This window comes from Egretta garzetta, unplaced genomic scaffold, assembly GCF_000687185.1.
Source record: "Egretta garzetta isolate BGI_Z169 unplaced genomic scaffold, ASM68718v1 scaffold14, whole genome shotgun sequence".
Lineage (NCBI taxonomy): Eukaryota > Metazoa > Chordata > Aves > Pelecaniformes > Ardeidae > Egretta > Egretta garzetta.
In genome coordinates, this window is record NW_009259588.1 from 6,053,887 (window position 1) to 6,068,121 (window position 14,235).

The 14,235-nt window shown below is 41.9% G+C and overlaps 1 protein-coding gene across 1 annotated transcript in view; it reads left to right on the plus strand.

Moving 5' to 3' along the window:
• Positions 1–14,235, plus strand: part of JARID2 (jumonji and AT-rich interaction domain containing 2) — a 229,731-nt gene that overhangs the window by 188,369 nt on the left and 27,127 nt on the right. The window contains exons 6-8 of the mRNA XM_009637944.2: positions 450–679; positions 8,321–9,338; positions 13,379–13,878. Coding sequence (XP_009636239.1) covers positions 450–679; positions 8,321–9,338; positions 13,379–13,878 — 1,748 coding nt within the window. The remainder of the gene's footprint in view (positions 1–449; positions 680–8,320; positions 9,339–13,378; positions 13,879–14,235) is intronic.

Below are 14,235 nucleotides of genomic sequence, written 5' to 3' on the forward strand. Positions count from 1 at the left end.
TGATGAAAACAAAACATGCTTTTTGATGGAATGTTTCCTTTCTTTTATGTTAATGTAAAAATAAATCCTTTTTCTGTTTAGGTTATGTTTAGAATTCCCTTGCTGCAACAGCAAAAAGTTAATTAAAACTGTCATTAATAAAAATCAAACTGATAAGTCTAAATTTAGGTCAATCAAAACAGTAATATACCATGTATGTTTTAATTTGGGTATTGAAGATAATGTGTGTTAACAAGCAAAGGAAATACTTTTGTAAATCTGTTCATATAAAGAAATATGCAAGATAGTGCTTCTATTTCTGTATTAATTTTACTTTAGATATAAGATGTTCACTAAATATCCTACAGTGACAACAGAGAAAGTTGGGTTGTTTTGAATGAAGAATTTCGTCTTGCATGTATTTTTTTTTTCTTTTTTTTTCTTAATAGTCTGATTTTCTCTCTTCTCAGTTTTCAATGGGTCCAGCAAATCATCGAAGGAGAAAGAACCTGCTCAGAAACACAAAAGCAAAGAGGCCACACCAGGGAAGGAGAAGAACAGCGAACATAAGGCTGAGAGCCGAAAAGACCAGGCTGCTGCTAATCACCATCCTACTACAAACACTGGCTCCTCTACGAAAGGGCTCACTGCTAACAACCACCACACTCTTCATAGATCGGCTCAGGACTTAAGGAAACAGGTAATGAATTGTACTCTACTGTGGACACATGGGAAATGCAGACTTTTAAGGTGCTAGCTCTGTTTTCCACTGCCTGGCACGGAGGGAACATGGCAGTCCTTAAAAGCGTGCTCTGGAGACAGCAGGGAGTTAATTTTTAGTGAGAGAGAGAGAAAGAAAGAAGGAAAAAAGAAAAGTGACACATACATAGGAAGTCAGTATAATAAAGCATGCTTTACAACCCTGTCTTTATATTATCCAGTGTATACATATGAAAGAGTAAAGTTCACATTGCCATTTATTAAACCTTTCTGACTGGCCTTGGCACTGTCAGCACGTGGAAGAATGAACTCCTTTTGTGTATGGCTGATCTGTTCGGGTTACCTTAGAGGCTCACTGGCATTGTAGGGAAGCTGATGTTATGCTCAGTGTCTTGTATTGCATATGGGCAACACAAACTTCGGAGTGTGGGAAAAATGTTTTGCCCGATGCATAAAGAAGGTTCTCCAGGATATTGCCTCCTTCACAGTGGACGTACCAGGTGGGAAGAAATTCAGACTTTCATGTTACCTTGTTGACAACTAGCAAAAAAAATCCAGCAAGAGGTTTGTCTTTGCCTGACTTGGATTTGGGTGCAGAAGTTTAGCAAACCAATCGTTCAGTGCTTGTGACTGGTGTTTGCGTAGGATTCATGTCTCTATTTTTGATGGTGGGATCAAAGGGCTCCTAAAATAGCAACCGTCAAATAAGTTTTCGTAAAAGACTTTAAAAAAAAAATCCCTGGTCAGTGTCCTTATTCAGTCTGGGGCTGGGTTAGCAGGGTACCTGCACTAGGGCAATGCAGTACAGAAAGCGTGCTGCAACTGTGCTTTTTTTTTTTTTTTTTTTTTTTTTTTTCAGTGGTTAATTCTCAACAGGCCAATTAGAGACAGTCTTTATTTGCTGGCATGTAAAGGTATTTCTTCTAAGTAATCTGGCCTGGACTTCAGTGGAGCTGGAATTGCCATCTTGTAGGGCTGTCAAGGCCTTAAATGGCACCTCTCAGTCATAGGCTTGGAAATTAAAAATGGCAAAAAGTAAAACAGTGGTGCTCTTGCTGAGGAAAACTTCCGTGCCCTTTGCTTCAGTGATGTTTAGCTTCTCCTGAAATGCCTCCACCGGATTTGTATTACCTTCTAAATCAAATTTGAGATCCTGAAACCTATCTACAGTATATTTCTTTGTACCTCTGTAAGACTTCCATTCTTTGTTCCCCCATGTAATTTTTTGCTTATCTAGTCATCAGCTTGAATGCCTGCCTTCTTTTGTGTCCTTTTGGCTTTCTTTTTTTGTGACTACCAACATCCTATGGTCCTTGCTGCGACATGCTCTGCCATGAGCTTTTCATGTTGAACAAGTTTCCCAAAATGTAAGGATGGACTTCGTTCTTAATTTAACTCACTTGAACACTTGTGTGAAATGCTTTAAAGTTGTATCATCAAAGTGTGAAGGGTTAAAATTTTTGTGAAAGTCAACAGCCATCACTTGTGAAGGTAGTTCTGAGGAGGGAAAAGACAGGTGTCGAAGAATTTTGTCCGTGATCCAAGTGGATTTTGCTTCATGGAGTATTAGATGTTTTCAATTATGCTACACAAAATGGAGAGAAATTCTAAAGCAATGCAGTAAAACCAACAGTCACGCCACACAGAGAACTCACAGAGCGTGGTCCTCAAGCTTCAGAAAATAAGGGGGCTGTAAATCAAGATGATGATTTTTTTTTTTTTAATTTTAAAAAAAAGTTGGGCATCTAAATTTTTTTTCTGCAACCCACAGTAACTTAAGTACTTTCTTATGAATTTTAATGAAGATGTGGCTGTAACTAATTAAAGGTGGATTATGCATTTTGCCCAACAGAAAGGCTTAGCTTTGTGGAAAACCTTAGACTTACCAGTTAGGTGACATTGCTGAATTTCCTACCTGTGTCCTGAGTCTTTGTTGACAATTTCAGTATTTTCCAAAAGGAGAGTAGTTTTCCCAGGATGCCAGCCACATGTGCCTCCTCCTTGCAGTATGTTTTTGCTCCTTGTTCACATGCATTTACATGGTTTATTTATGTGTGTATTTTTGTTTTGTTCGGTCTTACAAAAAACAAGGGCGGAACACTAGAAATTATCCCAGATTTTCTTTTTTCCTTTCATTCTTTCTTTTCTGGTGTGCACTTGCACTTGTCACGTGTTCCCTCTCTCTCTTTCTTCCTCCCTTGCTATCTTCCCAAATCCCTTACTTCAAAGGAGTTTGCGGGCAAAGGAAATGTAGTTCAATGGAGCCCTCTCTCGGCCTAATATGGTAATTTAGCTCTGCAAAACTCATATCAACACAGAATTATTTTTATGAATGAATTTGAGATCAGTTGCATAACTTGAATTTGTTTGGGACCAAACCTGTTGTTGGTATTGCTAATGTTGCTGTTACTACTGTGGTTGTTATCTAACAAGTTGTTTGTTGGTTTTATTTTGTGTGTGTGTGTGTATGTGTCTGGAGGATGGATCCTAGGTGCTATGCAGAGGTGTGTATGTAGACCAGTTCAAATCCAACAAACAAGTTGCTGCAAGATATGTGCTGGTCCCATTTGCTTTTTAAAAGACAACAAAATTTAAAATCTATCGTACCGTCTTTTACTGCAAGGCAAGTGTTCAGTAAAGAGGAGAAAAGAGTGGCCTGAAGACAAATATATGTCAGCAAAAGTGAGAAGATAGCTGAAAAGCAAAGATAAGATTATTCTTATCCCTAGTTTCACCTTTAGCTCAAGACTTTGAGTCATGTAAGGCTAATGTCAATCACTTTGTTACTATTTGAATTAAATTGACTTCTTTCTTATGCGCTCAGTGTAAGCACTGCCTCGGGATGGAGCTGTGGCATAGACCCCCATTTGGTGAACCTGCGCACCTGGCAGTGTGGCCAATTTTTTAGGCTGACTCTGTGTGTGTATGTTTGGTTTGGGGGGAGACATATCAACAGTAGAAAGGTAAGAAAATGCCTACCACAATTTCTTGTTCTTTTGGTTCCAATCGTCTGATGGGTCCTCAGAGACAAGTACAGACCAGGAACGTTTAGGTGATGACTGACCAGCCAGAATTTCACATTTGTCAATGTGAAATCCTGAATCCACCATAGCTTTGATGGTGGGCTATGACCATGTTGTTTGTTCCACTTGTTTCCAGCTGGAAGATGCTTGTTGCAGCCTATTCCCTTTTGAAGCGTGGTCTGTTCTGGTCTATATAGTACTGCCATATCTTAAACTAGTCTATATAGTACTGCCTTATCTTAAGCATTATGCTATCCTCTCTGAAAACACTCAAGATACCTGTGGGGATCTGGGGAGGGAAGAGGGAAAAGCATTTGAAAATCATCATGTAGTGTCATCAGATGATGGTCCTGAGGAAGTTTTCAGCAGTGTTTCCTTCTTGTGGGGTCTCCTTAGTTAGCAACCAGAAAGAAAGAAGTGAATTCCTTATAGTATTCTTAAAGCCAAGTGTTCTCTACTTCAGGACCTGTTCATCATTGGGATAACTTCATGAAGTTTGAATAAAAACTCAAAATAGTGCAATTATCTAGGATTGGAGGTTAGACAGCCGAAGCTTATGTACCTGTTCAGTTCAAGATTTGGCCCTGAGAGATCTAGGCTTTCATTGTGTGGAGGTATTCTAACAACTCTAAGCAGTTGTGATAAGTTGCTGTTTTCTTAATGAATTCAGTTTTCTGGAGTTTTGTATCTTGGCAGTTTTAATTCTGGCCTAAAGCTGATGGTGCTGATGGCGTGTTTTCTTTTGAAGAAGAGGAGCTGTGAGGATCTTGTCTTTCTCCATGAGCACTTTCTCCATGACTGTGTTTTGTTCTCAGGCTGTGTGTTCGCCTTGCTAAAGGAGTGCCCTGCACGGCCCTTCAGACTTCTAGTCACAACTTCTTAAAAATAAACTATAGGAAGGATGGAGTGACAAGGTACCTCCACACAGCCTGACTGCTCGCTCTGAGGTGTTGTCTTGATTGTACCTGACAGCATATAATACAGCTATGGCCTCCTTGGAACCTTCTGGAAAACCTCCTGTAGAGGAGATTCCACATCCGTTGGCAGCTTCTTCCAGTGTTTTCTTTTTCTTCTAATGAGAAGGTTTTCCTAGTTGTGCCTCAGATCATTGTTGTAGACAATTAAAGGGCTTTTTTTCTTCTGCTTTTCCCATGGAAAGAACGCTTACTATCTCTTTTCAAAGGAGCTCCTTGTGCATCAGAAAACTGTTACGGAGTTGTCCCATAGTCATCTCTCTCAGAATAAATAAGATCAGCTCCCTTGGCTTTTCAGTAAAGATATTTGCCAAATACCTGAGCACTGTGTGCTCTTCTAGACTTGCTCCACTGTCTACGTTTTTCTTGCAGTGTGGGCCCGATGCTGGGTCCAGCCCTGCGTAGGAAAGCCTGTGCTCCTGTCCCTTGTTTTTGGTGTTCTTAAAGTCTCAGAAAGTGATTTGCATGCTTTGTACTACTATTGCGTTTCAGCTCACTGTGGTCCCCAAATGTTATCCTTCCCCTACAAGTATTTGATTTGTCCTTCCTAAAAATAGCACTACTTCTTGTACGCATGTTCTGAAATAAGTTCTTCAAGATTGCTTTTAATTTTGACCTTGTCTCCAGAGTGCTTACAGCCCCTTGCAGGTGTGTGTCACTGGCAAATTTTACAATAATCCAAGTTACTGATGGAAGTACTTGGTAGAAGGGAGGCCAAGACAAGTCACTGCAGAAAGTCACCTGAAATGCCCTCCCAGGATGGCGGTGAACTATGACAACGCTAACTTCTCTTGAGGATGACTTTATTTAATCCCTTGTGAAGCCACTTGAGAGTAATTATGTCTAGGACGTGTCTCAGGAGCTTGTTTGATGTAACATCATGTGGGACAGGGGCTGGAGCCCTACATGAGCAGAGGTTCTTCTTTACCTGCTCAGCCAGGAGTCTGTCAGAAGATGATTAAATTAGCCTGATGTGCTATTTTGGCAAACCTATGGTGGGTTGGGTTTGGTTTGGTTTTAACATTATCTTATTACCGTTTGTGTGTTTACAAATTAACTGTTTGATAATTTGTTCCAGAATGATTTTAAGGTTTGAAGTTAGGTAGACTCTGCCCTGACCTAATTTCCAGGAGCCATGCCCTAAGTCATCTAGGTGCACTTTAGCTTGCTGGGGTTGCCTTCCTAGCTCTTTTGCTGAAATTGGTTGTGTTACATATCTGGTAAGTATTCAGTCAGTGGTACTTCTGGTGAAGGCTAATGCAAAAGAAGCACAAACACTTTAGCCAAACTGTTGCTTTTGTTTTTTCTTCCTTGTGTGGTGATTGATTTTACTGTTCTTTGTTGTTGTATTTTTAAGGTTTTTATTTTTTTTTCTGTTTCATTTTATGTCCCTTGCTAACTGAAGTTTCTTTAGCTCCTTGGGCTTTCCGATTTTACCCATGCATGCTTTTGCTGCTCCTGTATAGTTGCCCTTAGTTGCATAATTGTGTTTGCACTTTTTACTGTGATTCTTTTCTAATTTTCCAGTCATTAGAGAACTTTGTGAACAGCCATAATGGCCTGTGCTTTGTGCCCTTCTTCTGAGTGGGAATTGCTTTGGTTTGGGTTTTTTGCAGGTGGTTTTTTTTTTACTGGGTTTTTTTTTGGTTTTGTCCTTTTTTTAGGTCTGTTTTCCTTTCTTTACTGTTGTCACATCTTAGAATTGAAAACTGATTTTATGATCACTGTCACCCAGATTACCTTCCCCTCCCACTTCTCAATCAGTTCTTCTCTATTAGTCTAGACGAAATCTGTAATTGATGTTCCTGGCTATTTATAAAGCTAGAGATGTTCAGCTCTTGTTCTAACTGCTGCAGGCAGGAGGCAATATCTCAGCAGCTCTCTACCCATGTCTGCTCTGTGGCATGAAAAAGCATTGTAGAAGTCAAACCCAGGCCTCCATTTCAGATGCGGAGTACTGCCTAAATTTCAAGGGAAATGGCTAAATGCATTTCTGTTAGCAAGTGTTTGCTTTCCAGATGATATCTCACGCATATTTGGAAAGCTCAAGGTAAAAACAGGTGTCATCAGTTAACTGGATTTTCTGTAAGTGTTTCTACCTTGGAAGCACAGGAAGGACAAGAATATGGATGGGCTTTAAAAGGGTGTTACTCGGGCTCCAGCTTCTGGAGCACAGAGGAGAAACTGCACACAGTAAATGCATGTACACGCATGTGTATGCAGGATCCCCAGTTCCAGTGGCTCATCTGCCAGTCACTTGATACAAGACCATAGCGTGATCTTTTCAGTCTGTTTGATCCTTATTTTGTAAGGATTTTATCCCTACTTTATAAGTGACTACAATTCTTGTATTTGTTTGAGTTGAGAGAAGTTGCCATGCTTATTAATTTGGCAAATATTTTGAAAACCCACAGGGAAGTAGTATAACTTCACAGTTACGTGAATGGTGTTATTCACCTGAGCGCTGATGAGGGGTTGTTGTACTGTATGCTTTCACTTGGGGCGCTTTTTCAATGTTCCTGATTTTTTGATGTGTTTTTCTGCACTCACAGTGGTTTAAGGAGGTGAGAAGACAATGTTTAAACTTGTTTAAATGCTGAAATTTGTTTGAGGCTTAAACTTGAACTTCATTTTCTAAGAAGAAACTTAGGGGCTTAACTTTGGCAGTGCTGAGCCATCACAATTCCCTTCAAAGCTGAGGGTTGCTTTCGGTGCTTAACATATCTTATAGTTAAAATATAAATTTTAGTTTCATAGCTGCATTTAAATGTCTTACAGAAAGCAGTGGAGGCCAGCAATTCTAAGTTGCAATGACACATTAGTGATGAATATGATGTAATAAAACATGTGTCAGCAAAACTGCCCAGATATCGAACTTTAAAAAAAAAGCATTGAACTACTGTATATATTTTTATTTCAACTAATGACTTCAGCAACAAGATGCCTCCCCAGATTTAATACCTATGACAGACTGGATCCTTCATGGCCGTCCTGATCTGTTGGGTGCATAATGTGTTCAATATCTCTTTTTATGTGTATGTATGTATAGGCAGGAGGTTGGTTTGAATCTCAGTGTGTGTTTTTTGCAAAATGTGCCCATTCCAGTTAGAGTAGATCATATATACACTGGCTAGTTTGTCTGCTAGGAAGTAGTAAACTGCGTGCACTTAAGGGGAGTTGGGTGGGAGAGAATTAGTGTCTGAGGGCCAGAAAAGGAGATCATGAGAGTATTAGTTTGTAAATCAGACTACCTGTGTTTTGTGATACTGTAACAGGCTTTCTGGTAGACAAAGAGGGGATTAGTGCAAGCAAGGGAGCTCACCCTTCTTCAATGCGAGAGGCTTTGTACCCTCTGAAAGCAAGATTGGCTTTCTGAGGACTTTTTGTTTCTTTTTTTAAAAAAAAAAATTCTATTTTATTTGTTTATTATAAATGCCAAGTCCCTCCTCTTGCCTGGGTGAAAACTGTTATATGAAGATTGTACGAAGGGGCCAGGAGTCAGGACCGCAGAATATGGTTGTCCAGCGACTGGGATGCTGTGGCTGAGTGGTAACATTATTGATTTACTTTTCTGTTTTCTGTTTCCTTCCTTCTGCTTCCGCTGCAACACTCCTGGCATTGCAGGTTTCTAAAGTCAACGGGATCACTCGAATGTCATCTCCGAGTGCAAATGCAGCCAGTGCCAAAAAGATGAGAGAAGTCAGACCTTCACCGTCCAAAACTGTGAAGTACACTGCAACAGTGACAAAGGGAACTGTCACATACACCAAAGCCAAGAAAGAACTGGTCAAGGAAACCAAACTAAATCACCACAAACCCAGTTCACCTGTCAACCACACAATCTCAGGGAAAATAGAAAGTAGCAATGCAAAAACCCGCAAACAGGTGCTATCCCTTGGAGCATCCAAGTCTAACAATACCGCTGTTAATGGTGTAAAAGTCAATGGCAAGTTGAACCAAAAGACATGCACTAAGGAGGTGGGGAGACAGTTGAGGGAGGGGCTGCGCAATTCGAAGAGGAGGCTGGAAGAGACGAATCACATAGACAAAATACAGTCGCCCACCAAGAGAATGAAAGGGGCCATCAACTTGGCAGAAGCTGCCAGCAAAAAGGCAGCCGTAGAAAAGCCTTTGCTGAATGGACATCTTAAAAAGGAAGTGCCAGAGAAGAGTTTGGAAAGAAATAGGCCGAAAAGAGCCACTGCTGGAAAGAGTACGCCAGGGAAACAAGCACATGGCAAAACTGAAAATGCCTCCTGTGAAAATCGTTCTACCTCTCAAGCGGAGTCCTTGCACAAGCCACAAGACTCAATGGGAAAGCACGAAAAGGGCAGTAGTAAGTCTGGGTGGGGGATGCTGGGGGAGATTCCCATCCTTAGGCCCTCCACCAAGGAATTTCATGACCCACTGATATACATTGAGTCAGTCCGAGCTCAGGTAGAGAAGTATGGGATGTGCAGGGTGATTCCTCCTCCAGACTGGAGACCTGAGTGCAAGCTAAATGATGAAATGCGGTTTGTGACACAGATTCAGCACATACACAAGCTAGGCAGGCGCTGGGGACCCAACGTGCAGCGGCTGGCCTGTATCAAGAAGCACCTCAAATCTCAGGGCATTACCATGGACGAACTCCCACTCATAGGTAAGGGCTGTGGTTTCATTGGCCTTTTGCCGCTGCTTGTTAGTGTCCGTATACAACTTTATGCTCCATTTGCCTTTATGCTTAACCGAACCCCTGTTCAATTAACACTGCAGAGCTCTGGATCTCTCTCTTTATCCATTGGTCAGGCACGATGCAGGTAGGTTGTCGGAGAGCTTTCCAGGGAGATTTTATATCACCACTTTCCTCCTGCCAGCTCTTTATTTCACCCAAGGAAAAAAAATGCTATGTGGGGTCTCGGTCTCCAAATTTCAGGATCTTCTCCTTTCCCTGCTGTTTATTTTTGTAGGTAGTACAACTATGGATATTGATAGCCTCGGTTTAAATGTTGCCTCAGAATTATTTTTTTGGGCCTTTCCAAAGATGTTTTTCCAAACAAGCTGCAATCCTGCCAAGCTTTAATACAAATATCCTCCCCCCCCTTTAAAAGCATTTAACCAAGGGGGAAAGAAAATATCTCGGAACTGACTTCTATTTGGGTACCCAGACACTTAAAATTACAAATTTGCAGTGACCTGCTGACATTTAACAACCATTAAGTGTCAAGAATAGGCAGTAAAATGTGGTTGATTGCAAAATGGAGGTTTCATTATTTCTCCCAGCAGGTGTCTGCCAGGGCTAATGCCTGAGTGAGAATCACTTATTTAACAGAATTCTTGGTTTATGGTCTGCTGTCAAATATGACACGTGACAAAAATGTGACAATAGTTTGTAAAAACATTACAACAGCAGCATACAAATGAACTATTGAATGAGCCACCTCCATCTCTACTGCCTTTGCAGCCATGACGTAGTAACAAACTTGTGTTTTTAAATGTTGTTACCCTTTCCCTTTGCTTTTGAAGTGTTTTGAGTCAGAGCTCACAGGGCCTGCATGTAGGACCTTGAGTTTTGCCTCTGAGGCGTTACCCGGCTAGTGGTAGCTATCAACGCTAGTTGGATTAAAGGACACACTTTCCTGTTTAAACCATTCAGAACACTCTTCCCCCTTCCCCCTGCCCTGTTTTCAAACTTTATTTTATATCACATATGGTAAGTGTGTGAAAATGCATAAAAGCACACAAAGAGATCGCAGAGTTTATGGTGAACCAATGCAGGGCACAACAGAGAGACGACAATTTAAGGAGGAGGAACGAGGGTTAGCGCTCTGTTGCAATAGTCATGCAAAAACGTTCAAGGAAATCTGAAAATTAAAATCACTCAAGCAGCAATAAGTGAACATTTTGTATGCCTAATGTATGCAGTGGTTGTATGCTAATAGAGAAGAATAATGAATTAAATTTACATTGGCAAGAGAGAGAAGAAAATGTGCAAGACAGCTCGATTAGGCGCTCCTGGAACAATGTTAACTTTTTAATGAAATACCTTAACTCAGCATTAAGATGGCATTACTGTTAATTATTTGTATTATTTAAGCACCTAAGAGCCTAATTAATAGGCAAGGATTCTATTCTGCTGGGTGCCATATAACTGGATCAAACAGTGGTCTCTTACAAAATTTGCATCTTATGTATCCTTTATGCAGTTAATTTCCTACCTATCTTGTGCTTAAAATTAAAAACAAAATGGAGAGAAGAAGCTGGAGACCATCAGTGTACAAAAATGTGAGAAATCCGTTGGTTCCAGTAGGAAAGACATAAAATAATCTGTGGTGATAATGCGCACTTATTTAAGTAGGCATGCATGCATATCCCTTCTTTAGGGCCAAATCACGTTTCTGCAGAACATGTGCCAGGTCTCCTATTTAAGCCATTTTGCTGTAGGTGCTTATAAATGGGGTTAAAACTCCTCTTTTTTAAGCAATGTGCTTAGGTCAATTCTGAAAAACATCAGCCTGAGATAGAAATGCTTCCAAAAGTTATGGCTGTGTGAAATGGAATTACAGTTGAGACCATTTTGTAAACCTTAGCTGTAGCTGGCCCTATGGAGGAACTTCCAGATACGCGAGGCTCCGGTTGAATGGCGTGCTGCTCGGGCTCTCATATTGCGTAGTGATTATGAGCGATCATTCCATGATGAGGGAGAAAATCGCCTCTCTTAAATAGCTCATGAACAGTGTTGAAACTAGAACCTTAAGCTGGGTGTGTGCTATTTTTCCCACTGGAGAACATGTATAATGTTAAACCTGGACCACGCTTCTTTCAAAGTTAGGAGTAGGTTACTCAGCTTTATGTAGGTCACTGAATCTATTGGGATGGAAAGCCACCTTGAATTATGCCTTCAGCTTATTTGTGAACTATGCATATAAAACACTAGACCAAAAAAGTAACAGCCTGTAATAGAGGCCAGCTTGAAAGTTATTTTGTGGGGAAGATTAAAGAGGAAAGAAAGAAAACCTTTAAAACTTGGGGTTTTTTTCCCCCCAATGCTGTTTACCTTTTCTTAGCTTCTTAGACTTAACCATTTTGACCATGCCCTGCACCACCCCCTCCCATCCCCCCCAAAAAAAAGAAAAAAAAAATAAATTACTAAACTGGATAAATCTGCTGCCCCATGGCCATGCCTCCACCCTTGTCTTATACTCCTCAAAGATATATCCTTGGTTTTGGCTGCAGCCAAAATCCTTTCCCCTTTTCACACCTTTGCCCGGCGTTGTGCGGGCAGCTTTTTAGTGAGAAACCTCTGGCACTGCTCTGCCTCGGTTGCAACCCTTGTCATCCCAAAATGTTGTATGCAGGTTTACACTGCTGAGCCTCCCTCCTCGCTGGATTGGCACAGGTGGTGGAAAAGGGGAAAGCAGAGGAAAGAAGGAAAATTGGGATCAGCTATGAAGTGTCTGAGATGCAGCACAGGGTAGTTTAAGAAAGTGATACAGCTTTTGCTAGCAAGTGAGATGATACAACTGGCCCTTAAGATGCTGTAGCTGTGTATCCAACAGTAAATATTTACCATAACTCTGCTTCTTGCACTTCTCTGTTGTATAATAGCATTTCTAAGTGCTCTGAAATGGCTGTGGCATAATGATTTTTTTTTCTTTTTTCAAAGAAAGAGGGGAAGGAGAGACAATGTGGCAGCATCGATGTTGATGCAAGTTTTGAATTAATTCTCTTTTTTCTCTCAGCAGTGCCCTGCTGAATTGTAGGTGGTCTTTGGTCTGTTTCTTCACTCTTTCTACTGATGATTTATTTCTGTGCTTTGAGAGTATTTATGATGTTTCTTTTATTGTTCCTCGTCCATTTGGCTGCCTTTTATGCTGCAGTTTGTATAATCCTCCATTTTTATTTTTTGACTGGAGTGTGAAATGTGCTAGTCATCTTAAAACATACAAAACCATAATGGAGTATAAAATATGGATGGCCTCAAGCTGGAAGAATAATGTGCGTGGAACTTTTTATGCAGCTGCAGGCACCAACCCCAAACAACCCCGCACCTCCTGTGGGTGTTTTTTAAGGATTTTTCTACCTGTAGTGAACTTAATGATGTTACTGTGCTCCTTTTAAATACTAACTGTATTCAAAGTATTGTGCAGACATTAGATAATCAATGTTTCACCTCCAGAAAGGATAGGTACTTGTCTTCTTGCCTGCCAGTACCCATCTTGACATGTCTTTTGCTTCTTCCTGGCATAAACCAGAGGTGTGGGACTGGTGGCGAGCAAGGGGAGGGTGGGAGTGTGCGGGCTTTTAAGGAGCTGCACAGCTCTTGTCTCCCTGACCACTGGGTAATGACCAGGGGAAGGATGTGTGTCAGGAGATAGCTGGGGGTGCTCTGAGAAGGGAAGGGAATGAAACGCGAGGAGGAGAGCAAGTTTAACCATAGGGGAGGCTGTTGCAAATAGGAAAATAGGATCTGCTGAATGAATCAAGCTAGCAAAACAGCGGTGCGCACCTGTCTTTAGCAGGAGGTGTATGAGATAGGGACAGTCCTGCTCCGGTGCTTAGGTGACCAGAGCTGTATGGGTGGTGCATCCCATATGTGCCCAGCCTGGTAGTGCACGTGACGTGAGCCACCCACAGCTTTCCTAACCTGCTCCTGTGTTTCCCTTTCCCCTCCTCTGCTGCCTGGCACACGTGGGACTCCAGGAGGCTGTGAGCTCGACCTGGCCTGCTTCGTCCAGCTGATCAACGAGATGGGGGGGATGCAGCAAGTGACTGACCTCAAGAAATGGAACAAGCTGGCAGACATGCTACGCATCCCCAAAACTGCACAGGACAGGCTGGCCAAGCTACAAGAAGCCTACTGCCAGTACTTGCTCTCCTACGACTCCCTCTCCCCTGAGGAGCACAAGAAACTGGAGAAGGAGGTCTTGCTGGAAAAGGAAATCTTGGAGAAGAGGAAAGGACCTTTGGAGGGACATTTGGAGAATGCCTACAAGTTCCATTCCTTGCCCCGGTTTGAGCCCAAAAACGGACTCATCAACGGCGTGGTTCACAAAAATGGCTTCCGCAACAAGTTAAAAGAGGTCGACGTCCCACTGAAGACAGGCAGGCGGCGGCTCTTCGCTCAGGAAAAGGAGACCACGAAGGAGGACGAGGAGGAGGAGGAGGGAGTTCTTAGCGACTTACACAAGTGTATATACAAGGTAATGAGGCAGGCTCTGCCGACTTTGTTTTGCAGAACTGATGATCCTGTCATCTGGGCGGCATCTGGGTGCAAACCCAGCTGGCTGGGGCTTGCTGATGTGCTGCAATGCCGCCCCCAAGGCAGCCAGCGGCTATCACAGCCGGGCGGTCTGGTGGCTTTATCCTGATCTGCCTGGCTCTCACGGGATGTCTGGAAAAGCTGAAAGGTGTTATTGTCATAATGAGATGTACTGGGCTCTGCCCCACTTGTCTCCTTGTGAGAGGTTCCCTGAATAGCTCTGCCCAATTATCCTTGGCAGACACAGTTTTTATTTTCATTTTCTAGTGACATTTAGAGTAATGTTCTTCTTTCTCAT